The following is a 26,526-nucleotide window of genomic DNA, read 5'->3' on the forward strand; positions in this document are numbered from 1 at the left end:
ACAGCGGAGCCGTGAAGTCCTGGGGCAGGACGACATGGGGGGGGTGTCAGGAAGCGGGGCCAGCCTCTACAGCACTGCCACGCCCCCGCAGTCTGGCGAACTTGAGTATTTTACACTAGCCAACCGAGTTCCCCTGTACCGGGAACTTTTGCGCAACGACGAAACAACAGCATATTCCAAGCCACTAAAAATTTATTAGGTACAAAACACATTTACATCAGATGGTGTGAATGACGTCCCAGGACACTTCTGGGTTTTTACAGCTGAATTCCAGGTAAACTGAGAACATCAACAGCAGCACTGGGTTAAAGCATGTCTGAGGGTATGGTGCAGGCTGCGCTTTGCACGTGACCAACGAAAGTTAACACACCACAGCCCAACAAAAGTATGAACATCACCCCAAAGCATAATTTCTTCAGTTTAAACTTCTTATTTCAACTTAATAATAAACTACTATTGCTAGTCTAGGTTTAAGAGAAATAATACAAATACTATTAAAAAAAAAACCAAACCCAACTATAAAATTACTTTTTTGGAAGGGAGCTGCCAGTTTTGGACTACTGAGAATTTCATTTGAAAGTAGAAGCAAGTCAGACAACTGGTCTCTGGCAGGCAAGATAATCAGAATTCACTGCCAAAGGTGCAGTAATTTGTATTTCACCAGGCAGAAGTTTCTTCTGTGAGAAAAAATTGCTGACACTATAATTTAAAAAAAAAAAAAAAAAAAAAAAAAAGGAGTACTTGTACAGGAGTACTGCAGACATGAAGTACATCTTCATTCTATTTACTGGGAATCAATATTAAACTAAAACCAAAGGTCTTCCACTTCCAAATCCACAGCTTTTTAAATACTGGAGAATGCAGGTAATTTGCTCTTCCAAAAAAGGAAAATTATTTCTTCATAGCTGTTTATTGAAGAAAGTGTCCTGCTTTCCAGCATGACAATTAACCTGTAGAATAAGCAACTCATCTGGTTTTAATGCTGTAAATATTCAATACAGTAAAACCTGGGCCCAGCAGCACAAAAATCCTTCCAAATTTGCATTGAGCATCATCAAATACAAAATACGGACAAGTGTTGCACTGACTTGAAAATGACAGTATTGACATTCCTGGGCAACAAAACAGGAAAATCAAACCACAGTGCTGCTGCAAGGTACCTTCTGCATGAAGCAAGCAACAACAGGGCTGGGACATCTCAGGAACTGTGTCTATGGAGAGCAATTGCTCCGATATTCCCAGGCACCCCTGCTACCTTACAGTTTCCTCCTGGCAGGAGCTATGTTTACCCACCATGATAGATAACGGGCAGAAAGAAAAATCACCACTAAGTGTCAATTTAAGGCCTTCCAAGAAAAGCATTTGACTCGTCTCTGTGCCTGTGAAGCAGAAAAGGAGGGAGTCCCAGCGCAGCCGACACTCAGCTGTGAGCCAAAGGGACACGCTGACCCACAAACTGCCATCACTGTGCAGCTATGCGAGAAGGGACCAGGCCCCAGATCTGCTCTGTGTTCTCCTGAGAGGACACCTGTTTTTTCTGGAACTTGCCCCAAGAGCTTATCTGTTCAATCACTCTGACCTGGATTTCTTTACCAAGTCTCTACATCTGCACACGTATCTCAGCTCTGCTCAGATATCCACCATGTCCACCAGAGCAGACAGGTGGAGCTCAGAGGCAGCTTCACCATCCTTGTTTGCTCTGAGGAGCCGTTGCAAGTGTTTCAGTCTGTCTGACAGTGTAGGGCTTGCCTCCTCCATCAAAAGCTTGCATCCCTCTTGACTCCCAGCCTGGGCAGAAGGAAAAGAGATGAGACTGAGAAGGAAGCATTACCCAGTACCAACAAGGAACTTCTCAAAAGTGGGGGAACAGCTAGTGAGCTGAGAACCACCATGGAGGTCAGCAACCCCCACCCCTGAGGAGGCAGGGCAAAAATAACACATTCTTCTATTTCTGTCCCCTGCCTTCCTTTAACTTGGGAAAGCTGACCCACAATAGCAATTCCCTAAGTTAAAGTGCAGCACCACGAGGGATACTGTTATGACTGCCAGCAGCAGAAAGCATTAGTGCCTGTGAAGAACTCTTATTCCAGAGCTGCAGAAAGCATTCCCCTTCCTGGAAAAAAGTTATTCCCAAGGCATAGGTTTTCAATTATTTCCCAAGTCTACCCAACACTGCACACCAAGGTAATTCCCACTAAAGGTTTTGCAACTACAGCATATTTGGCACCTGCACTCATCAGAGATACAGCTAATTCGCAGTTCCACCCTTTCTTACCTCTTGAGCAGATGATACAGGGGACTTCATCAACGGATAGGTGACAGATGGGGTGGAAACCAGAGACTGAGGGAGGTAGAGGGGAAGACCTACAAAATCACCAAGGGGCTCAATGTCCTCAGCTAGGCATTGATGCAACTGTTCTTCAAACCTGGACAGACAGATCAAGAACTCCAGTCAGACTACAGCCTGGCTTTGTTCTTGTAACCAGTGGGTTAACCAAGAGTTTTGGGTTCAGAAGTGTCTGCAAGAAGGATATTGATGTTCAGTTATTTTCAACACGGTCTGACATATCCCATTGCTGTGATGAAAATCCGTCATAGAAGGTTGTGGTACAGAACAGAGAGACACAGACTGAAGGGAAAAGCGGCAGAGACAAGAAACCCTTGGGCCAACCTCAAAACCCTTAGTTCTTCAGCTTTGTGATCTGCATTGCTACAGGCACCAAACTGACATCCCCAAGTGGACTCATAGATATTTGTGATACTGCAGGACACACTGTACTGCTTTAATTTTGGTGGATTTGGTGGACCACTGACAGTTTCCAACTGTTCCTCAAAGCTCCAAGTATTTCTACCGTCCTGGACTATTCCTGTGACGCAAGTAGGAGGTAGCAGGGAACTGGAATGCTCTGATGTGCTTGATTAAATTAGATTAAACTGGAGATAGTCTAGGCTGTTTTCTAGCACTGTTGGACTTTGGCTTCCCATTACATACAAGTTAGAATCATTTACGACCCTGGGCCAGAGCTGCAAGGAAAGGATGTTGCTCCGGGAACTTACCTCCTGCTTTCTATTTTCTCCAGTTGCAACTGTGCCAACAGACGCTCCGAGAGAAGCTCCTCGGCTGAGGCTGTGTCTGTGAATTCATCTGCACTGGGAATGCTCTTTTCTTGACCTGACAGCATGCTCATGCCAGAACTATATTGACCTGGCATCATGGAGACACTATAGGGTTTCTTAAAGGAGTTGGGAGATTTAACCCTTGACCTGAGGGGGGAGGGAAAAAACAACACAAAAAAAAAAAAAACCAAAAGCACAGAAATTGGTATGAGTGTGTTGATTTTTCCCTACTGCTTGAAGATTGGAAATAGGAGGGAGTAAGAATTTATCATTTAGAGACATAATTCCCTTGTACCAGGGTCCAACATACCACCACCTGTGTGTGAGATTTGACAGGAACTAATCTGACAGGGGGCTGGGATTCACCCCAAAGAAAGGTATCTACCCAACGTCTCCTGCTACACAGCAGAGCAGCAGCTAAGCTTCCAAGCGGGAAGAGAGACTGGCTTCACTCTGAACAAGGCTAGGGAAGTGAGCTAGACTCTTGAGATCTCAAATACCTTAATGCCACAGAGCTCTAAGCCACCCTCCCCCCTCAACTTGTAGTATTTTCTTTCAGCCGTGGGACTTCCCTGATGTCTCCCCATAAGCTGGGGACAAAGCATCCTTTTGAACTCAAAATGCTGCAAAATTAACATATAATTACCAAAGAGTAAATCTACAAACCATCTAACATACAATTAATCCGTCAGCTGCAGACTGCAACTGAAGGTGAATGTAAGGAAGGGGGCACTATTAAATAAGGGGCACGCTCATGATTTATCCCTATGCTCTTCCCCAGCCTCACCCTGTTTTTCCACCATGCTTTTTATACCTAGAGTACAAGTCTAATTCCAAAGCCTCAGCAGTATTTTCTTTGGCAGAAGTTAATTTCTCCATATATAATGGTCTAAGCACCCCCCAAGCAATCCACTTCTTTGAGAGTTGAGTAACCCTGCAGAAATAAAATCTACTTACTACGTGGTTTCAGCACACCTTGTACATCATTTCAAGGAGATGTACACAAGCACGTTCTGGGGGGATGCCATATGCTGGTTTTCAGCATCATGACAGCACTGTATGTTCATCATAGAGGCCCCGAGCAGCCTCTGTGGAGTTCACCAAGCAACTCTGATGGCACAATGGACAGATGAATGCTCCTCCCACAAGCGGCTGCCTCACCTCTCGTGCCCTTGCCGGATCTCCTCCTGCGTGCGTAGTCTGGCTTGTTCCCATGAAAAAGGGAGAGTGAAGTTCTTTAAATGCTCCTTGAAGAAGTACACACGAATCTGACCGTCTTCACTTACTGCTTCTGTGAATAAACCCAAACCCAACTTTTAATATTAGAACAGACTTTCCCCTTTAAAAGAAAAGCTCAGTATTGAAAAGCCAATCTGAAAGAAAATGGCACATTCACTTTCAAGGAGCTTTAAGCTGTAATCTGCATGGAAAAAGGTGTCGTCTTGAACTGGTCTACTGTTCAACAGATACCAGAGTACTGGGAAAGACTAGAAAATGCTGCTTTATCTTCATTTTAATAATTTTAGTGCATCCAAGTCAGTAGGTTAAGTAGTCATTTCATTAAAAGAGACTCCCTATAGTTAAGCCAAACGGGGCACCAAAAAAGCCCCACACACTTGAAATTGAAAGCAAACAGAATCCGAGACAAACTTCATTAATCCATGGAAGTGCTCATTAACAGTGGCAGCCTGCCATCTCAGCTGACCTGAGCGACCAATTCTTGGCGTTCGGTTGAATGTAAACCCTCTCCTACTGGGAGAGCAAGGCTGAAAGACTGACCACACAGAGACAAAATTTTTTCATCACAAGCTCAAGTCAAGTCATAATCAACACTAAATACGCACTCCAAAGAGAAGACAGATGTGCAGTCAGTACAGCAAGACCATAGTTCCCTCCCTACTCCATATCACTTGCTGCCACGCATAAAGGCATCACTGTCAAGTTATTAAACGCAGTTCTGCAAGAGGTATCATCCATGTTGCAGAAGGACACACAATACCTGGAGCAATAGGCAGTTTGGGTGGTTTCCAGTCTCTCAGTTTATGATCGATGCAGACCGCCAAGATATCATCCCAAGGGATCTCCTCAACAGAAGGTCCATCTTCATCAGAGTTCGCAGATGTCCTGTTTTTCCACTTCTGGTAAGTTTTGCTCAGCAGATTCTTCACTTGAGACTGGATCAGTGGTTGAGTATGGGAAGAACTAGCAATCTGAGACACATACTGAAAAATCATGCGGCAAACAGGATGCCAAGGAGCTATGGAAAAAAGCCAACAAAGTAAATTACAAGAATTTGTGACGGAGCTGAACCACCCACCTTACAGGCTGATAGTTCAACACAGCACAGGCACATCTGACAGAATAAGAAGCTGCCAACTGGATACTGCAGTGTGACGTACGTACCACCTAATGGAGGCAGATCTAGGTACGGGATCTGGAAGGACAGCACAGCTTTCTTCAGCCAGGCCAGGTGACCAGGCATATTCCACTGCAGGTGGGGCAACAGCTTGTTACCCCCAGGCTCTGAAAACTCAGTAACAGGCCAAGACAAGTCACAAAGGTGCTCTGAAGATGCCACATCCGAAAGAAACTGCAGAGTGCTGTTGTATAGCTCTATGATGACCCCAGGCTCCTGAGATGGCAGGCCAGCTAAACGCCTCTCCTTCCAGTCATGGTAGAAGCGCTTACCAAATTCACCATCAATGCCATCCTCGATGTACTCCCGAAGGGTCTGACTACAGAGCTCAAGGGAGTCAGGGCACTGGGAAACCAGCCAGGCCACAGCCGCAGAGATCTACAACACAAACAACATGGGTGGTTAGGACACAAAGGATTCAATCCTGCAACCCTAAGTTTGATGTGACACTATTCAAGATACTATGCAGCAAAATACAAACAAATCAACTATCATCCTCCTGATATTTGCAACAGTAATTCTCCAACCAGGTGGCCACAAACTGAATTCACATGCAGCAGGCTCAGGAACAGACAGAAAGAGGCTGTTCACACCAGATACAGTCACACAGTGGAATTCCCTGCTGCAGGACACTGGGGATGCCAAAAACTTAACAGGAGAAATTGGAAAGATTCACAGAAATTAGACCAGGGTGACTATATCCACAGAAGCCACGTCTGATCCTGGCAGTCCTTGAACTGCAGAGAGGAGCAAGCTATGAGGGTTTGCGGGGGAGCATCGCTCTGGGCTTGTCTTGTTCTCACCTTCCTTCTTAGGCACCTTCTTCAGACACCTTGAGAAGGGAATACAGGGCTGAAGCTGCTTTTGGTCTAAGTCAACTTAGCTGCTCTTGGCCATTACACTCACCCACCTCTCCAAACCACCCTGCTGTGACTCACACACAAAAAGTTATTTTAGACTTCTTAGTATCATTTTCCACCATGGGTTTTTGAGTCACCTCCAGGCCACTATTGCCAAGCACACAGCAAACTGAAGGACAAGGGGAGAAGCTGGTGTACCTGTTTTGGCTGGGACAGAGTTAATTGTCTTCCTAGTACCTGCTGTGTTTTGGATTTAGTATGAGAATAATATTGATAACACATATTAGTTTAGTTGTTGCTAAGTAATGCTTATATTAAGTCAAGGACTTTTTCAGCTTCCCATAGATGTCGTGCTCGGTATATAAATGGGGGCTGGCCAGGGGGCGAGAATTCAAGATTGCTGCTCGAGACAGGCAGGTCAACTGATCATCAGGTGGCATGACTCCTTCTGTATATTCTTTTACCATTATTATTATTATTTTCTCTTCTGTTACTGTTCTATTAAACTATCTTTATCTCAACCATCTTCTCCAATCCTACTGGGTGGGGCAGGAAGCGAGCGAACAGCTGCATGGTCCCAGTTGCTGGCTGGGATTAAACCGCAAGAGGCTGTCAAGGACAGATTTGTACAGTCCTGCTTTGCATATGTGAGAGGATAGAGGCATCCCTCAGACCCGTCCATCATGATGGAATAATACTGGGTGATCCCACAAGAGTCCTACAAAAGGTCCTTTGCATTTTAGGACTGGGAGCTTAAGGGTATAAAGGCTTACCCACCACTTATCTGTTAGGCAGCAACTATATCCCTGCTAGTCCCATGCAGGCAGGACAGACAAGAATGGATTTATGTAATCCACTTATTTTGGTATTTAGTTTGCAGTATCACACAGATGAAACTATCTTTTATGTAGCAAACACCACTGATCTCTAGCCAGATAAAACAGAACAGTCACAAATAACGAAAAAGTAGCAAAAATATTTCATTTCAGGATAGTTCTGGCTGATGGTGGAATCGCTATTAACAAGCGAGCACCCGACTCCAGCAAATTCATGTGTGTGAAAAAATGTCAAAGAGTTTTTTGGAACAAAAACTACGTTACAGAGACTGCAATTGAAAAAAATATCTCATTACACAAGACTCAGTTGCCATTTAAACTACTGAGCACATAATCATTCCTTATAAGACATTAGTAATTGAGAGGTTAATGATAAATCAATGAAGTATCTCTTCATGTGAGTTGGTGTTCTTACCCTTCTGGTGCCTTGTAAGTCATTGATAGAACCTGGGAGCTCAACAATGGTGTAGTCTGAAACAAGCTGTGCTGAAATCAAGTCCTGCAGCATCAAACCTTAAAAATAAGAAAACCTGCGATATACACAGAGGAACAACGAATGCGTATCTCCTACTCTGACCACACTCTCTGCATACATTCACAGCATCGCTTCCCTCCTCCATCCTTGCCCACAGACTCTCAGGATCAAATACAGTGTGCAAAAGAAAACTGGAAGCCCAAAGAAAGTTCATCCCTTTCCATATTGATCAGTTCTTAAGGCCTCAGGATTTCTAGGAAGTCTTTGAGAAGTATTTTACTTCAGTCTCTCCCTCTATTAGACAATAGATTTGAGAGACTGACTAGCTACAACAGTTCTACTTGGGACCACCCTAAACATTCACATTGTTTTTTCAAGGCACAGAAATAATTACATACCCTCTTCTACTTCTTTCTCTGTGGTCTCTTCTTCCTGACTGGGGACTAGAACCACCAGGGGAACTATCGGGTGGAAAGGTTTGGCCTGAAGCAACTGTTTCAACTGCAGCAAAGCTGAAAGCCAATAAACATCATCTTCTGCAACATCTTCACTCCTAACTCGAGGAGGCAGGAGAAGAACGAGACCACTGGTTCCAAGCAAGTCTTTTTGCATCTCAGCTGTATCAAGCTCAGAGTCAGAGAGTGCACCATGTGCCACCTATACAAGTAACAAAGATGACAACAGTAATACAGCTAAAGCTAAACAAATCTCTTTTCATACTGAAATCTGCAGTTTACGATCATTAGCTTTCAGCTTTGACATTTGTTACGAGGAGCTCTACAAATCTTAGGACAACAAGCTGTCAGACAGACAAACATGGATGTGTCCAATAGATACAGATGAGCACAAAATTGCACTTCAGAGATGACTAAGATTCTAAATATTGCACTATATATAGGCAGGTATTTACTCAACTGACTGGAAACAAGGAAAAAAAAAAATCCATCTTTTTTCAGACCTTTTCAACCACCCCATCCCTCCCAGTCATCTCCCTCCATCTGACAGGACACAGTGTGAAAAGCTTCCACACAACATCCACTGGAAAAGAGCACACCCTACTTTCATGGTTTGTTAGGTATCATGAAATTGTCCTCACCTACCTTTATACACACACTGACTTTGATGCTTCTGCTCCCTTGCGTGCCAGGAGAATTAAATAACGTCAGTGTTTGAATTCTGCCTTCTGTATGTGAAGTGTTTTTCTTCCAGCTTTTGTCTCCCATAAATTTGGCTTTCAACCAATCCATCAGTACCCTAGCAAACACAAAAGAGTAGGCTCCTGGGTTTGGGGTTTGGTTTTTTTTTTTTTTAAAAATGGGATTTTAGGGTTCTAGCACCAATCTCTCTAAGACACCACAATCTATCATAACCCCAACCTACATATTACTTGGATTTTGTTAAATAGCTATTAAATGTCCTGAAATTATCCACTCTGCTACATATCTCAAGGTTTTCTGTTTTCAGTATGAGAAAAAGGAATTCAGTGAAAAATGTCAAGTGAAAACAAACTGGAAGGTTGACATGGTACAGGGGAAAAAAAAAAAATACATCAAGGACTGTATACTACTACTCTTCTTTATTTGACTGCCCTGTTTGAGAAAGGGACCCAGCAATCAACTCTTTTACTTACGTGATGGGATCATCCTCTGCATATTCATCATCATTTGGCAAAACCAATAGCACCTTCCAAAAAACCAGTTCTTGTTGCACTGGAATATGTTCAGTGATTAATGAGACAAGATCCAGAGGAGTCCAAGCTAAATCACTTAAAGAGACAAAGACTGGTGAAAAGACGCCCCCTAGTGCTCGTTCCCACCTGGGGAATGCTTTTCTTCCTTTGAACTAATTACAACACTGTAAGTAGCTACCGTCCCGTTCAAACAGCCCAAAATTAGAGCTAATTCTTTAGATACGTTGCCCATCTATTTCATCACAGACCAGATACCTTCAAGAACTGCAGCTGCTAAATCTGTTACATGCGCCTTACTTCGAGGATTGTGGGACCTTATGTGCATTGCTTCACTTCTACTCTGCTTCAATATGCTCCTCCAATAAACATACAGGCCACCAGAGTGCAGGTCAAGCCATGAGAAGGTAGACCTCTTACTGCACTTTACACATCTAGATCAATCCCTTTGTGCCACAAACCTGGCTGTTAACAGCTCATTTACTCCTCTCCCCCTGTATCCCATGCCAGGCACCACCCCATCCAGATACAAAAAAAAACCCCGTAATATCCACCAGATCCTTAAAGTTACACCTACAGCAATAGGACCAGATGGCCTAACACTTTCATGAATTTATCTTGCGGTTTCCCTTATCTGGAAAATACTCTGAGCAGCAAGGCTGCAAGTGGACACTAGAGTATGATTTGCCATTCCTTACTGACATTTTTGAGACCTGGCATTTCTGTTACAGTTTTCTTAGAAAGAAAACGATTAAACGTTAATGTACCTTAACAATTGCTGGTAGAAGTGTTGAACTTTAATTTCATGCATAGTCTTGTTTCTCAGCCAATTCAATCTGGAAACAAAAGAGTCTTGGTTGTAAATTTTGCTATAGAACAGGTACTTTAACCAAATTTAAAAAACACTTACTAAGACCTGAGAAGTACTGCAGGCACTTTTGAAAGTTGCCATTAATAGAAAAAGGGTTTCTTTAGGTTTGCAGTCTTTGTCATGGCATTTGTGTAGAGAGGGTCTTTTTGGCAGTAATTGAGAACAAGCAGTTTTGCAAAACCATTAATGTTCACAATGAAGGTTCAAAGAGGGCTATTTTGTAACTTACCTTCCAAAAATCAAACAGATTGCCAACTGCTGTCACCGTAAGCATTCTTACCTCGTGCAAGAGATCCCCAGCTTTCCTCCATTCCCCAGGTTTACAATTCTCTTGCACAAATTCTCCATGGCTATAGGCCACTCAGCACTAGGGGACAGTGCTTTCAGTTTATTTTTTGGATCTGCACAACTGGGAGCAGCTGGAAATGCCCTCATTTGACGTTTCAACTTTGTTCGAGCTGCCACTGCCTCCCTCCACCTTTGGAAGAGAATAGATAAATAGGTCACATTAATAAACTCTTCTGCAGACCAAACAGGCTTTCTCATCTTTGCTCTTCAGACTGGATTGGGCTCTCAAACACCCCACAAGTCACAGTCTGCCCAGGGCGAGTGCGAGATGGTACACGTGGGTGCTGCAGCGGGCTCAGGCTGTTTTTCTGCACACAGCTGCAAAGTCTGAGCTCAGAGGATGCACAGGATGAGACCTGCCAGCGGTACGCATGCAGTGTCCAAGAGGCAGCCTTCTGCCCCATTCAAAAGACCAGTGCAGACAAAAGGGAGCAACTTTCTGCTTAGCAAGCTGCACTTGCTCGCAGTGGCCAGAGAGACCACAGGAGGGTAACAGGATTGCTGCTCTTCCATCTCATCCTTTCCTCAGCTGTCCTAGCTATGCTGCCCAGGCAAAAGTTCAAGCATAGTTTTCCTTCACAGTTTTCAGCATGTTTATTCCTAGCACATACGGGATTTTACAATGATCCATTATCTTCTCTGATATCTCGATCACTTGCTGAAAATACTTTTGCAACATCTATTGCGGTAAGAAGGCCCACTGAAGGCGATTTACGCATGCCCTGAAGACACACATGAACTCGGTTTTAGGACAGAAAGAAATCTGAAAGGGAAGGTGCTCCACAGTAAAGAGAGTGGACTGCTACGTTCTCTTCAGTAGTGAGAAACACCACCTGAAATGCACCTCAGCCTGACCGCACTGTGGCAGCACAGCACAGGGAGAAATGAATCTCTGACTTGGAGCACCACAACAGCCACTGAACATTTAGCACCCATCCAGAAAAACAAGCATCCAGCAGAAAGAATAAAGGGAGAAATTACTACAAGTTTCTAGATAGAATGAAGCTGAAATCTCCTACCAAGGTCATTTCGTGAACTCTAATGAGGTGTGCTCCCCTCCCACATATAGCTGAGTAACTTATTAGAGGCTGATGACTGTAAGTCTACCCTCAGACTGGAGACACGACAACAGCAAAAAGAACACAATTAGACAGCTGTACTTCAAACTCTATTAACCACTCCGTGCCAATGCTCCCAAGAAAAGCACTTGTGTCACAGGGTGGCAACTCACCGTTGCAAGTACTTGCAGAAACACTGGAGCTCCTGAAGGGTTTCCTTAGCAATCTGGAAAATCTCATCCTCTAGAAAGAGGTCCATGACATGACCACAGACAACTTCTGAACACCGGACAATACGGGCTTGCCGGTCTCTTTCTAAGGCACATCTAGTTCAAAATGAAACAAACCGAGATGTCTAGTGAGGTGGAGACTGCAGCAAATGCCAATACAATTAGCTGAGGCGCAAACAGGGAAGACCATCACATTTAGCAAAGGGGAGGCATTTTCCACACTTCTACTCTATGACTCTTCTAAATAAGGCCTGTAATCAATCAGAAGTCATTCAAGTTTTACCCTGATCACAGGCTTACAAAGAAGGGTCTACAAGAAAGCCCACAGCTGATCGGTAAGGGAGTCAGAACAAAAATAAGCCCACAGAGCAGCCCTGTGCTAGACAAAGCCTCTTCTCCCTCCACCCTGGAGGACTGCTGCTGCCTGGCACAGTGCGACTGCAAACTGGCAGCCGGCTGTACAACCAAGTACACTTACCCTCGCTTTAAAGTAGCTTATTGAAGACGAACTTGGAGAAGGCCAAGCAAGAATCCACCACTCCCTAACAAATTCTTACCCTTAGGAAAGCATCTTACAGCAAAGTGCAGCATGCAGTACATTGTACGTACTTTAACTCATTGGTTGAAGTTTCTTGAACACTCTCCTTTATTACTTCTTCCATTAACTCCATACCCACCAACTGGCTCAACTGCTTTATTAACTGTTCTCTTTCTTGCTTTTGCCTGGAAGGACAGAGAAGAGATTTACACAAGTGGCAAGACAAGAGTGGCAAGATTTACACAAGTGAAAATATTTACAACGGCAAACTTGCCACTTAGTTACACAAGCCCTACACACAGTGTCAGAGAGTTAATTTGCTTAAAATTAAGTTTCCACTAGCTGGTTTCTCTCTCTAAAGATAAAGAGCTTTGCATAGAGCCAGGTTTCCTTCAAAAATACAGATAACAATGAGGTTATTTTATTCTTACCCCAGTAAACTACAGACAAGCAGCTCACTCAGAAGGTAAAGTTCCCACATAAAGTGGGACTGGGATGTATCTCCCTCTCTAGAAACTCTGGGCGAATATAAGTTCCCCAAATTCCACACCCCCTGCCTCACTTTCGTAGTGGCTCTGTGAGGTCACTAAAATATAACTAGCAGACCACCTGAGAACACGGAAGCAACAGCCTGTCTGCATGATCCCAGGACAGCTCAAGGTGAGACAAACTGAATGGTGTCAGCGTGACAGGACGACACAGGGTCCGAGCAGATGTGCAAGGACTCAGGTTGGTACCAGCTGTTGTTACGTTGCCTAAGGGTGTATACAGCCCACCCTGCCCCTGAGCAAAAGCAGTGACTCACCTCTCTTCCTCTACTCTGCGCCTTTCCTCTTTGACACGCTCCGTTTCCGCACTAAGTACGCTTCCAGCCACTTGTTGGAGGATCTCCCCTATCACTTCAGTCACGACTTCCTCCACAGTGGCCTCTGAGGTGCTGTGCAGAAATAGCAATTCTCTTTTCAAAGGCAGAAAGTTTTCATTCAAAGCCCTATGTCTGTACTTTTCTCAAGCACACCTTTGCTCTATTGTGGTGGGCTGACTCCAGCCACCAGCCAAGCACCCCCCACTGCTACTGGTTCACTCCCCTCCCCACATGAGGACAGTGGAGAAAATAGGAAGAACAAAGGCAAGAAGACTCGTGGATAGAGATAAAGACACTGGTGAAAGAAAAAAAACACAAAACCACACCTCTACCAAGGAAAGCAAAGGCAGTCAGACACCACCTCCCACAAGCAGATCAATGCCCAGGCAGTCTCCAATCAATGGCCACCCTGGAAGCCAGAAAACCCTACCTTCTTCCTCTAACCCAGTTTTATTGCTGACCATGACATCACGTGGTATGAAACTTTGGTCAGTCTGGGTCAGCTGTCCTGGCTGTGTCCCTTCCCAGCCACTGGTACACCCCCAGCATACTCACAGGGATGCAGACTGGGAAACAAGGAAGACCTTGACCCCATGCTGTTCAGCAATAACCAAAACATTGGTGCATTAATAACACTGCTTTGGTCACAAACCCACATCTACGACTCTACCAACTGCCTTGGAGAGGAAGGGTTATTTGAAGCAGAGAAGCAGCCAAATCTGGACTTACTCCTCTTGTCCCCCTTCCACAACACACATTTCTCACGGCAGAGGTGTGAGTGTCATGCAAGGCAAGGTTTACAGAGGTTAGCCTTCCATTAGGATAGCTGGTATGCAACAAAGAGGTGAGACACCTGAAGAAAGGTCTGCTTTTCCCTCAACTGCCTCAGTAAGACTATCTCCACTACAGACCTTGCCTTGCTTAGTTTTATGATCTTCACACATGGTGCTGCTACGGCAAATTGCAGCTTTGACGACAGACTCCAGGAGTACCCAGCAATAAATGCTCTTTACCAGATGGCAGCAGTCACATAAGCCACTCCTGCTCTGCCGACTTCGCTGCACTCTCCTTTAAGGACGTCGTGCACAAGCCTGTCCACCACTTCGGCGATGTCCTACAACGCAACAGAGGAAGAAGCTGAAGCAAGATGCAGCCTTGCTCAAGATGGCCTGGGCGCACATGTGAATTGGGAGTAAGGCTTTTCAGCCTTGTTTAACTGACTGTAATTGGCAACATCATCTGTATTTCTACTTACAAACTAAGCTAACTTAGTCAAACACAACAGTCTGGAAATTTTAGACTACCTAAAAGATTAATAACAGCCCAGAAACAGAAGTAGCTTCCTGTATTAAATATTGGCAAGTCAAGTTAAGAAATAATAGCTAAGAAAAGTGGATATTGAGAGGGATTCCTATTTTCTTAGTTTAGAGTTTCTCTCATTCTAACTCATTTAATACCAAATGACCAGGTCTAATCTTCACTGATATATAGCCACATTTAGGTAAAACATGGCAGCAGTACTTTACAAAGCAATGAGACACTCCCAGATGGGTTCAGCATTCGTACATGTCTAAACTTGTGTGGGAGGGAGAAGAAGGGGAACAGCGCAGATATACAGGGTACCCATTCAAGACCCAACATTAATAGTCATATACCCACAAGAAGAAATTTTGTCATGTCTCATTTGAAATATGTGTCATCAAGAAACAGTTCAATACTATTCACTAAAGCAAAGTTTACCGACTAAGTCAAACATACTAACGTTCTACTATCACTTTCTGACTGTCTCCTTAGAGGTTTCTCAAATAAATGCTAAATAGACAGGACTGTTTATCCCATGAAGGAGTCAGAGCAAGCACTGACATTTCAGGCTTGCATCTGAAATCACTTAAGACTTTCTCTTTTCAGAACGGTCCAAGGAAACAACTTCTCAAAGCATCCAAAGCTATGAAGCAGGGAGTGTCTCTTTTTGACACCACATAACACATGTGGATTCTGGAAAACTAAAACAACCTAAGAACTCAGTTACCTTTATTAGGTTTCACAATCTTTCCCAAACACTTCATGATGGGTTAAATTTCCTTACTGTATCTGTGTAGACAGGCTGAGGCTTTGAAGAGAGAGGCTCGGGTTGTCCAGCAGGTTGGGAGGCTGCCTGTGCAGGAGGCAGCACCGACACAAGCTGACGAGGTACCAGTGAGGGCAGAAGATGAGCTGAGGGCTGGACTCTTACTCCTGCGGCATCTAAATCTACACCTTTGCTTTCCACTCTTCCTTCTTGGGAGAGGGGAAGAGAAAAATTAAGGAAATCACGTCAGTCACAAACAGATGCAAAACCATTCTTATCTTCAAAAGCTGTTTATCTGACAAATCTTATCAGGTCATAGAACAAGTCCACAACAGAAGCTTGCCGCCTTAAAGCTTAAAAATTATATCATAGAAACTAATTTATGAGTATTTTATACAAAATTTCAAAAATTTCATTGCACATTGCCTCCAACACCATTTCCAATAAAACAACTGTTTTAAGTCAAGTACACCTAGCACCTACACATCCCTCTTGAATAAATGCAAAATATCTGTACTTTCAACAAGGACAAAAAAAGCCTATGTTCAGCTAACTTTTCCACTGTGGGGAAAAAACAGTTGCAATACAAAATCTGCAAACTGAAAATGGAAGCTGGCTGTCTGATGTAGCCAAACATCTAGTTATTTGACCTATGTTGGCAAAATTACGCTCATTTCCCTTAATGCATAATATTGGGAAGTATATTAATCGGGTTGTTTCTTAGCTTTTACAGATACATGAGTACATTTAAATCAAAACGTGCTTTCATTACATCCAAATCCATGCAACTTCAACCCCTATGAGCTAAGAAAAGTTTCTGCTTTGTAAAATAAAGCTACACACGGAGCTGACCCAGCAGTATGTTCCTGAGCAGTATCTAAAATGTTTGTTTGCTCTTACCTGTTGTTTCCATGCTCGATTTTTGGCTATTACTAGCTTGATCCACAGAGGTGCTTCCACCAGTATACTTGTTCTGTCCATTGAAGCTGGACACAGGCATATGCTGAGGCACTGCGGGCAACGGCCCACCATTTACAACTTCCCCAACTGAGACGGTTAGCTTCTGGCTGACAAAGATCGATTTACGTGGTTTAGGTAATCCATCTGGCTCCAAGAAAGCTGAGCGATTGAGCTCCACATAAGCACTGGGGAAAAATAAAACACAGGAGTACGTCCTCAAAGCTCCAGTAACCTATAGGTTTTCAGCTGGACAGCTTAGCAGGGCAAAACGAGACAGGCACTGGGCACTCAGCCTGTAGCCTGGATCCTGATCTTTGGCTGGAATCAGAGCAGGGAAGGCAGGGAGTGCTGTACCCACAGTTATCCTCCCAAGACAGAGTACAAGCTGCGTTAACATTTCTGGGCACCCTCGTGGACTATTCTGTCTCTTTCTCCTTTTAACCTTTATCCACTGTGTATATTATCCATGCATATTTTACCTAGACTACATCCCACATGACAGATGGCAGGGCTATCTACAGAAGTAATTTTAAAAGCTGCAGTCTTCTTCCAATCTTGGCACCTGTAGCCTGGCTAATTTATTATTGCAAAACATAATGTTAATAAGAAATGGAGCACTAACTGTCATGCTCAAGTTTTTTGCCTTCTCCAGTCCCTTGAGATTGTAAGTGTGTATAAGCACAGCTTAGAATGTATGTATTTCCATGGCAGACACTTATGTGCAAACCGCTGCCCTTCAGCATCCTTTAAAAACTGGTTTGCATTGTTCAACTTCATCCCGCCCTACGTGCGTCACCATAATGCCAGTTTCCTGAGAAGCAGAACTGTATCCTCATTCCCTGCAGAGCTGCAATTTACTACAATTCAACTGCAAGATAAGAACCTAAAAGAATTTTTCCCCCCCCCCCAGGTTATCCACAACATCTCTTTCTACAGAGGAAGTCCATGGAGTCCAATGGAGACCAAGCTAAATACGCAGTCTCTCCTTTGAGGGAAAATGTTTCTCTTGTTTTCACCACCTTACAGAAGGCTGAAAGAACACTGTATCCTTGAAATCCCTTGTACTTTATCAAACCAAGTTAAAAAAAAAGAAAAGACGTACAAGTCCAAAAAAAGCTACTGTGGGAAGTCACGGCAGTTACAAGGATATAAGCCCCATTTCTTTAGGGAAAGATGCAAAATTAACTTATCATAATAACACCAATAGAACGTATTATTAAAATTTGCTACCTTAGTGCTCCGCTTACAGAGCCCAGCCCCTAGCCTTTACCTGTTCTTTTTCTCGTTGCACACTGCAAGAGCAGCTGATCCACATTAACACTTCGCCTAACATTGGTCTAACCCCACCAGGCATCTTAAGGCACAGACACCCTTTTCCTCACACTTACCCATCAGATACACTCAGGCCATAGTAACTGATAAAATCGGTTGCTTCCTCACAATCTTTGAACAGTAGCATGCGGACCAGGTGATCCAAGGGAAACACTGTACATCTTTGGGTGCTCACAGTGTAGGCGATATTGAGAGATTTGAGAGCATCTTTACGAATCTGGGGTGAAATAAAACAAAAACCAAGTACGAAGTTAAAGACACCAAAATGCACTATAAACTTGAATCATAGAATGGTTTAGGTTGGAAGGGACCTTAAAGATCATTTAGTTAGTTCCAACCTGCCAGCCATGGGCAGGGACGCCTCCCTTTAGTACAGGTTGCTCAAAGCCCCATCCAGCCTGGCCTTGAACACTTCCAGGGATGGGGCATCCACAGCTTCCCTGGGCAACCTGTTCCAGTGCCTCACCACCACGTGAAAACCGCATTTAAAAGAAATCAGTACTTTGTTGTCAAATATCCACAAACAACTATTCAGATTTAACTTCATTTTTAAATTGTATGCACTTGCTTCCAATTTCTGCTACTCTTTGATGCTGCTCATTTTGAGCATATCCCTTTGCAGCTCTTATGCAGAAGAAAAAGCTTGCAAGGGGTTCTGAAGGTACAGGTTGATATTTCCTTTGCAAAAGTTTCATGCCTCCTTCTCTGCTTCCCAATCATTTTCAGGGGAAATAATATGTATTTGTACACAGTTATGGGAAAAAGAAGCTGAGAAGAGCATTTTAGTATTTGCCTTTTATAACACGGCAGAAAATTCTTCATAGATTTTAAATGCTTCTGAAAAAGCAAGAATAAGATTATTTTTAAGGCTAAATATCTACCAAGTTTTCTGCTAAGAAGACTTCCTCCCAGAAGTCCCAGACTGTTTTACTGATTAACACTTTAAAAAAATACCCATCTGCTTTTTCCTTACCTGGTTGAAATAACAATGTAAGAGACAGGCATTCAGATATGAAGCTGCTTGCACTAACTTGAAAAACCTCACAAAGTTGTTGCTGTTTAATGCAGCAAATGCTTGAACTGCAAATCTAACTTCAGGAGAGTTTCTAACCTCTGGATGAAACTGCTGTACTTCTCTGTGGAGACAAACGACAGAGATGACCCTTTTGCTTCAATATTAACAGTCACAATTCAATACCAATCTGTAACAAAACAGAATTAAAATTAGGAGCTTTAAGCAAGACATGCAACTCCTATCCAAACCAAACAGCTATGAATTAAATTAGTGGCATTATTTACTGATAATTAACCTTCTGATGATGCTTGCATAATCAGCATGTTATTATTTAGGTACATCACTCCAACATCTATGGGAAGAAGGCAGTTAAGAGATTGACCAGAAAAGCTAAGTATGACTCTGTCCATAAAACGGTTTTCGCTTGGTCCTACTGCACACAGAGCAGTGAAGCTTGGTCACCGCTCTGTGAAGAGTAAAAAATTTTCCTTGATTGAGAACAGTGAAGATGTGATTTCCTTTTTGTTTGGTTAGTTTGTTTGGTTTTTTTTTACTACCTGCAGAGTTACCCAAGGAGATAAAACAAAGCTTTTTTTTTTTCTTTTCTTAAAAAATACACTTTTTAAAATGACCTATTGAAAAATTCCAATAAAACATCACTACAGTACACTGACAAAAAAGTCTGCAACTAAACTCTTCGCTGGCGTTACAATTTGTCAGGACTTAAATCCTAATCTCAGTTCTTCCCACAGGCAAAGAGAAAAAACAAGTGATATCTGTTGTTCCCACCTGAGAATATCACCCTTGTTGAGATTCAGCAAGACATTATAACCTCTGAACTCTGCTTCACTCTTGCAGTAAATCCCCTTGTTAGCCAAGTCCTGATACATCTCCTTCAAGCTTTGCAGGCATTTAGTCATGTTCTCATTGTTGATTTTGGCATCAAAGGAGGACATGGGCTCTTCACACAAGTGGTGAGCACAATGGATGTGAAAGCGAGTGCACTTCTCAATCAGAGACACCATCAGCGGGTTGCAGAGATGTTGCTGGGTTATATCCTAACCAGAATGATAAAAAAAAAAAAAAAGCATTGCATGTATTTTTTAACTACAGTTGAAGAGCATAGTCATCTGGCACTACCTTTGGAAAACTCATTTCAACTGTGCTTTGAGTCACTTTGCAATTCAAAACACTTGAATTAGTACTGCTTTTTGCTTCACTTTTTACGGCATTATGTGATCTTTTCCTTTCTATCATCAAACGTTTCCTCTGTTAGTGCTTACCTTTCTTATTCCACGAGTTCTGTTCCAAACAAAGTCATACCATTCTCGGTAGTTTCCTTCTCCTTGATCCATAATGTTTGTCACTAAATAGTCCATGGTCATGCTCAACACCTCAGAGGGTCTCAATTCATGGGGCAAAGGTTCCTCCTGATCTGCTGAAGACCTGCTATATTCCTTGATCGCTGCTGCATGATCTACCTGCAAGATGTACAGAAAAGAATCAAAGTCTAAGGAGTACGTTCAACTTTTCAGGAGTATAGAGGATTTCATCCCATCCATGCCTTTACTTTAGCAAGTGGCAGACTATTAAAGGAGTTTCTCCACTGTTCACACTAACAACCCACATCCATTCCGCTACGATAGCAAGTGTATTGTATTTTCCTTTATGATAGGATCCTAAGTGTTGACTTAAGCCTCAAACTCATAACATTCAAGACAATATATACACTGCTGCCCTACAGTTTTAGAACTATAGTTCTAAAAGCCTGTCTGTAGCTAAATAAAAGACATGACTTAGAGTGAAAAAGCAATTATCTAGCCTTCTTGTTTTACAACAGGGAAGTGAAAGACATTAATGAAATGGCCTCCAGAATTTTTCCAGCAGAATTAACCCTGTAATCAACTAAACAACACTGACAGCTTTATATATAAGCAGCAAGCAAACATGTCCTGGGAACAATAAACCCCTGCATACAGAGGGCACATACCTTGTCAGATCCTAGAAGCAATTCAAAGATACTGAGCTGGTTTCTTGTCTCCCTCATGTAGCGCTCCTTTTCAGGACACATGTCTGGGCAAGTGCCAACAACAGTTTTTGCTTTGCCAAGATCAGTCCTTTTTATTCGAGCTAAAAAAAAATAAGTAAAATTGAACAAACACTAAGGATCTTTTGGGTTTGTTTTCATGACAAGCTATTACCCTGATGTGCCAACACAGCCCTAAACATGCCAGATGCCTCAGCTGGAGTCTGTATGCTGGTCAATGGATGGATGTCAAGAAGTACATTGCTAGGGCAACAGTTCACAAAAAAGCTGGTGGAAAAAGGTCCCCAGAGGTTCCCATCATATATCTACTCAGAGCAAAGCTGTAGCCACACCTTGGTGTGGTCAGAAATGCACAAGAATGGGGTTCCCCCATTCTGGGACCTGTCCCAGGGTTGCACCACTGCTTTGGGGAAGTTTCTCCTACCGTCCTACCTGGATATTCAGAGTTTTGCTGAAAAGATTGAAGACTCTAGAAGACACCCAATGTTTTGTGTCCTAACTAAGCACTGGCAATTTCAGAATTCCACATCAAGTGGATGAGAAATCTGTTTGCCGACAGTAAACTTAAGATCTTAAATTAAAAGTAGGGTGAGCTCTGAAATGCCAAGAACAGGATGGAAAGCTTTACAACCCAGCACTGTGAAACAAAGGGCCATTTCTTGAAATAATTACCAGCTGTGTAGCATTTTGAATTTAGTGAAACACTACGCTTTGGGTAGCTTTCTTCAAAGAGCCTGCAGGGATGCAAATCTCCCTACATGGCCTCCTTCACAGAAGATGACAGTCTGCTATTCACTTTCCACACGAAATACGCATGTGTAGTAAGTAAAACAGATTCTTGCATGTTCTGCAAGAAATTAATGTATATATGTACAATAGAAGAGTATTTTACAGACTGGTCGATGTTAAACTCTCTCTTTAAAGGCACTTTCATAATATCACAACAGCTTTGCAACAGACACCAAACACTTATTTCTTTCCAGCAGAGAAGCAGATGTTACGCTTGTTAATTCGTGTAATAACCTTGTCTCATGATTTTGTCCCTTTGGTCCAAAAGACGGTATCTTTCTTCAGATGTCTCGGCCACTAATCCTACCAGGTTACCAAGAGACGACAATGAAGCTCCCAAGGCCTCCGAGCTCTGCCCTTCAGAACTAGAATCAAACAGATCTGCTTCAAACTGCAGTGTCTTTCGGAGACCAGGCTTCTTTGCTGGAGAACTGAAAATAGAAGATTTTTTATCAATGATAAACTAATGCATCCCCCAGCCTTAATCAGTTCACTGCTCTTTAGGTCGTCAATGTCTCTGTTTAGAATATTTTGTTCGCAAGGCAACTTATCAAATAAACAAAGTAAGTATCGACATGCTAAGGGTGTTATGAGCTAAATCTATCACTGGGAGTTAATGCCTCACTATTGCAGGTGTTGTTACTCATGTTGTTATGAACAAAATATTCAAAAGAAATACACAGACCAAAGCAAAAGGTCTTAATAAGCAGTTAGAAGTATCTTTCTGACAAAGTGTGAGATCCGTGAGCTTGTAATTCAGACAAACCAGAACAGACGAGGGAAGCACACTCCCCGATAAGAATGTGACTATTTGGCACACGCTGATCATCCTTTTTTCCCCATGCACCCTGTTTCCTGCCAGATGGATTCCCAGAGGAGCAGACGTACCTTTTACCAGGCATGACACTGCTGGCAGAGGATCTTATTAAAGGTTTTCGAAGAGGGGAATGCTGATAGTTTTGCTCTTCACTGCTTTGCCTTCCTTCGTCTTCACCTGCTTTCTTCTCTTTGGATGAAAATTCTCTTTTTGCCGGACCTGAAGTTGCATATAAATATGAAGCCAGGTACTTGCCAAATAGATTAAGCAACAACTCTTTTTTCTCCATGGGGGGGGTGGTGAGCAGTTCTTTTTAAAAAATATACTATTAGGAAATAAAACTAAGAGTCACAGTTTCGTACGTGAATGCAGAACTTCCAGGACAACTTGCACTAGAAGCTGTACCGAATAAGTCTACCAATTGCTAGTCAGCTTCACTGTTCTATAAAGAATAAGTATTTTTCAATAAAATACCACTTCGCAAAAACTATAACTGGTCAGCAGATAGTCAGTAAGTGAAGTCTGATCATCATCCAAATTTAAGTTCTCTCAGGTTTGGGATATAATCCACAAGTCATACCTCTCTACGGGAAATGAAATCCACTTCATCTATGTAAACCACAATTTCCAGTGCTCCTGATGAAGCATTTCAATTATTTATTTCACACACCCAAGCTTAGACTAAGGTTGGCATGCCTTCTCATCCACATCTTGCAGGAAGGGAGAATTTCTTCTCCCAGGAATAAGTTTTCAACCAGTTGGATTTCACAGAATCACAGAATCTTCAGAGTTGGAAGGGACCTCTAGAGATCATCTAGTCCAACTCCCCTGCTAAAGCAGGATTGCCTAGAGCACATTACTCAGGACTGCATCCAGGAGGGTCTTGAAAATCTCCAGAGAAGGGGACTCCACAACCTCCCTGGGCAGCCTGTTCCAGTACTCTGTCACCCTCACCGTAAAGAAGTTTTGCGTGTATTTGAACGGAACTTCCTATGTTCCAACTTGTGCCCATTGCCCCTCGTCCTGTCACTGGGAACCACTGAAAAGAGTCTGGCAGCATCCTCCAAGGATGGTGGAGGATTTCTTAAATTCTCTCAGATTAGTTATTTTAGAGTACTACTATTCACATTTCTATAGAGCTGCCACCACAATAAAATGGCAAAGGTGAACAGGCACCCCTATAGTTGCTGCTTCAAGATGTCAATTCTCAGGAAGACAACTCTGGAACTGTTCATTTTCTGGAAGGCAAATTTGTGGTTGGTCAAAGCTGCGACGAACCATTCATTTGCTGACAGCTGAAGTGTATCCCCAGGCTAGGATCTGAGAGATACACAAGTAACGTTCATAAAGCTAAAGAAAGGGAAGTACAGATACACAGAACAGCAACACGGACACTCACTCCAGGGTACTCCTTAACTTCTCAGGACACTTTCCTGAAAGCTGGAAGCCCACATCTCAGCCCATGCTCTGAAGCAGGCAGTGAGACATTTGAAACTGGGTTTTCTTACATCCCCAAAGAACATCCTAACTCTACATAGAAGCACAAAATTAACATCACTGTAGCTGCATGAATGGTTTCTAAAGTCTCTTGTAAAACTACACTGGCATTTCCAATGTCTTCAGCTCTTTCATACAGCTGAAACAGCATTTTGGCTCAGATCAAGCAAAAAGTTTTAGACAACAGAAATTTAAGAAAGAAATAGTGCAATTTCCAACTGTGATTTGCAGTCGCTTACTTAAAACTTCCTCAATACCAGAGGACAGTACTGTGGACGGTGGAAGTTTACACAGCTTACAAGAGCAATTGGCTAACTTCACAAGAGAAAAATTCTCCAAGGGCTAAGACACCCCTTCTGGCTTCCAGGGCTCCCAAGTTACAGGCTGTTAAGTCTGAGAAATTATTCTAGAAGCGATTACACGCTTCATCCTGTTCTTTTCCCCCTCCTCTGCATATTCTCTATTAGGCTTTGTCAGACAGAGTTAGCCAGGATGTCACATAGAACACAAAAATATTTTTGTGCTTCTGTAAAGAATAACCTTCAATGCTCCCACAAGCTCTGTGCAAAGAGCACAGTCTGATTATCAAAAGTCAAAGAAAACCATCATACTTCTGCAACTGTAACATTCCTGCTGTGGAGATCACCTTTCTATCCATCTCAGTATATCAGAAAACAAGAAGAGAGCAGATGCCAAGCCATTTATGTATCATGCAGTAGTCACATCTGGAAACAGAGACTTACTTGTTTTCTTCTTTTGCCAAAACGTTACTATGTCCTTGTGCAACAATTTCGCTTTTTTTCTGGCAAGAGCTGCAGAGGCCTGAAAGAAAACAAAAGCAGAGTATGAAAACCTGTTAGCATCACCAAAACACACAGTGCAGTTTTTGCCACAGAAACATTTACCAATTTCCATAAAATTCTGGTTACTGCATTTTAAGCTCTCACTTAAGACCCACATGGAACCAGCAGGACTGGGCAGGTTTCCATAAAAATCGCTGCTTTTTGCTACAGCCAGCTTAGAGACCAAAGATGTGTTTTTAAGCACAAAGCAGAAACAGAACGTGCAGTCTCCAAAGTGGCTCCTCAACACACCTCAGCACCGACATAACGGCAGTATTTCCAGCAAGCTGGTCACCCTACAAAGATGGCAAAGCTCACCATGCCCTTGGTACTGCCGAGCTTAAGTAAGAATGCAGCAGCATATGTAGTTCAGGCTTTGGTGACATGAGACAACAAACAGGGAAGATCCATTTGGTGTTTGGGCTGGATACTATCAGGTAATGCCAGGCAGTGCTCCGGCAGCTACATTTTAGGTGCAGCTCACTATACTTCTGTCACTCTCTGTAATACATGCTCACAATAAAAAGTTCTCCCCCAGAAGAAAAATATAGCGTGTTACCAAACAGGGATATGGTTCTCACTAGAGCTGGCCCTATCCCAAGCACTCAGGTTTAAGCCTGCACAAATGCTAACTGCTTCTGACACTCACATGATCAAAAAAGTGGAGAATAGCCATTTTTTTATTGCGCCTGGTCATGATCCGTCGAACTTTTACAAACTGGCCGAAGTGCTTCTCCAGCACCGTCCTGTCATTGAGGTAATCAGGAACGTTCTTGCACTGGATGGCCGTCAGCTCACCGGGCGACAGGCCCCCCAGCCCCTCCGTGCTCTCACTGCCCTGAGCCCGGCGGGCGGGTGTCACGGGGGTGGCATCTGTAAAGACAGAGAGGTAGCCGCCTCAGAAAGCAGGGTGACACCCAGCTGGCGCGGTGCCACGGGGCTTCCCCGCCCCAGCCTACCTTCCCGGGGGGGCTCCCGGGGCTCGGCCGGCGGCGGCTCCTCGGCGGGTCCCCGCTCGGCCTCGGCGGCGTCTCCGCGGTCGCGGTGCCCGCGGCCCTGGCTGCGCAGCACCTCCTGCAGCGTGCGGCCGAACAGGGCGCCGCCGCGGGGGCGGCTCAGCAGCACCGCCCGCTTCTCCGGCGGTGCCACCGCCGTCCGCCCGCCCGCTGCCGCCCGCCGCGGCGAGCGCTCCCGCTCCTCCTTCCGCTTCAGGCCCTTGGGCGTCGGCTCTCCCGGCTCCTCGAACAGTGGTCGTGGGCCCTTCTCCTCCGGCCGGCCCAGGGCGGCGGTGGGACGCGAGAAGAACGGCCCCGCCGCCTCCGGGCCCGCCTCGGGCGCGAAGCCGAAGGGCGGCGAGAAGGTGAAGGCGGCGGAGGCGGCCGGGCCCTTCTCCGCGTCGCCGCTCGCCAGCGGTTTGAAGGCGGCGGCGCTCTCGGGCGCCTTGAAGCGGAACTCGGGCGCCGCGAAGGCCCCGCCGCCGCCCGGTACCTCACCTGACCCCGGGAAGCTGCCCAGGTTGGTGGGCGGCTTGAAGCTAAACCCCGCGTTGCCCGCCGGGGCCCCGCTGCTGGCCGCCGCCGCGAAGCCCGGCGCCTGGCCTAGGCCGTAGAGCGGCCCGAAGGCGGCGGCGGCGGGTCCGGGAGTGAAGGGAAGGCCGGCGGCGGCACCACCCTGTCCAAAGACGGCGGCCTGCCCGAAGCGCAACGGCGGCGGGAAGGCAGACGGGCCGCGGAAAGGTCCCCCACTGTTCATGGCGGCCGCCGGCTTTCCTCGGCCGGCGGGGGCGGGAGCCCGGTCCCGCCGGCGGGGCGGACCTGGAAGGCGAGGCGGGGCCGCGCAGGCGAGGCGGGGAGTCGGG

The 26,526-nt window shown here is 44.3% G+C and overlaps 1 protein-coding gene across 2 annotated transcripts; it reads right to left on the minus strand.

The window, feature by feature from the left end:
• Positions 1–174: 174 nt before the first annotated feature.
• MCM3AP (minichromosome maintenance complex component 3 associated protein) lies at positions 175–26,480 on the minus strand. 2 transcript variants are annotated; one of them, XM_054209370.1, is made up of 28 exons: positions 25,628–26,480; positions 25,318–25,541; positions 24,570–24,648; positions 22,401–22,548; positions 21,747–21,943; positions 20,667–20,806; positions 19,960–20,157; positions 19,466–19,734; positions 18,773–18,797; positions 17,718–17,878; positions 16,270–16,514; positions 15,388–15,578; positions 14,315–14,415; positions 13,242–13,373; positions 12,508–12,621; positions 11,842–11,994; positions 10,543–10,740; positions 10,159–10,227; positions 9,335–9,469; positions 8,805–8,958; positions 8,103–8,361; positions 7,645–7,742; positions 5,521–5,911; positions 5,117–5,374; positions 4,279–4,408; positions 3,058–3,264; positions 2,276–2,426; positions 175–1,788 (listed from the first exon to the last, which is right to left on the minus strand). In XM_054209370.1, exons 1-28 carry the CDS (start codon positions 26,418–26,420, stop codon positions 1,630–1,632), a joined length of 5,379 nt encoding a protein of 1,792 aa, XP_054065345.1. In that variant the 5' UTR covers positions 26,421–26,480; the 3' UTR covers positions 175–1,629. The 2 variants fall into 2 exon arrangements, with proteins under 2 accessions (XP_054065345.1, XP_054065344.1); XM_054209369.1 differs by having other exon boundaries at positions 18,635–18,797; positions 25,628–26,479.
• Between the last annotated feature and the right edge of the window lie 46 nt (positions 26,481–26,526).

This window comes from Rissa tridactyla, chromosome 7 (genome assembly GCF_028500815.1).
Source record: "Rissa tridactyla isolate bRisTri1 chromosome 7, bRisTri1.patW.cur.20221130, whole genome shotgun sequence".
Lineage (NCBI taxonomy): Eukaryota > Metazoa > Chordata > Aves > Charadriiformes > Laridae > Rissa > Rissa tridactyla.

Excerpts from the sequence above, each read along its gene's own strand:
- MCM3AP (XM_054209369.1), bottom strand. The coding sequence starts at position 26,420 with ATGAACAGTGGGGGACCTTTCCGCGGCCCGTCTGCCTTCCCGCCGCCG. Across the intron at positions 21,944-22,400 it reads AGTGTCATGCCTGGTAAAAG|TTCTCCAGCAAAGAAGCCTG; the intron begins GTACGTCTGCTC and ends TTCTATTTTCAG. Across the intron at positions 20,158-20,666 it reads TGCTTCTAGGATCTGACAAG|GTAGATCATGCAGCAGCGAT; the intron begins GTATGTGCCCTC and ends TACATCTTGCAG.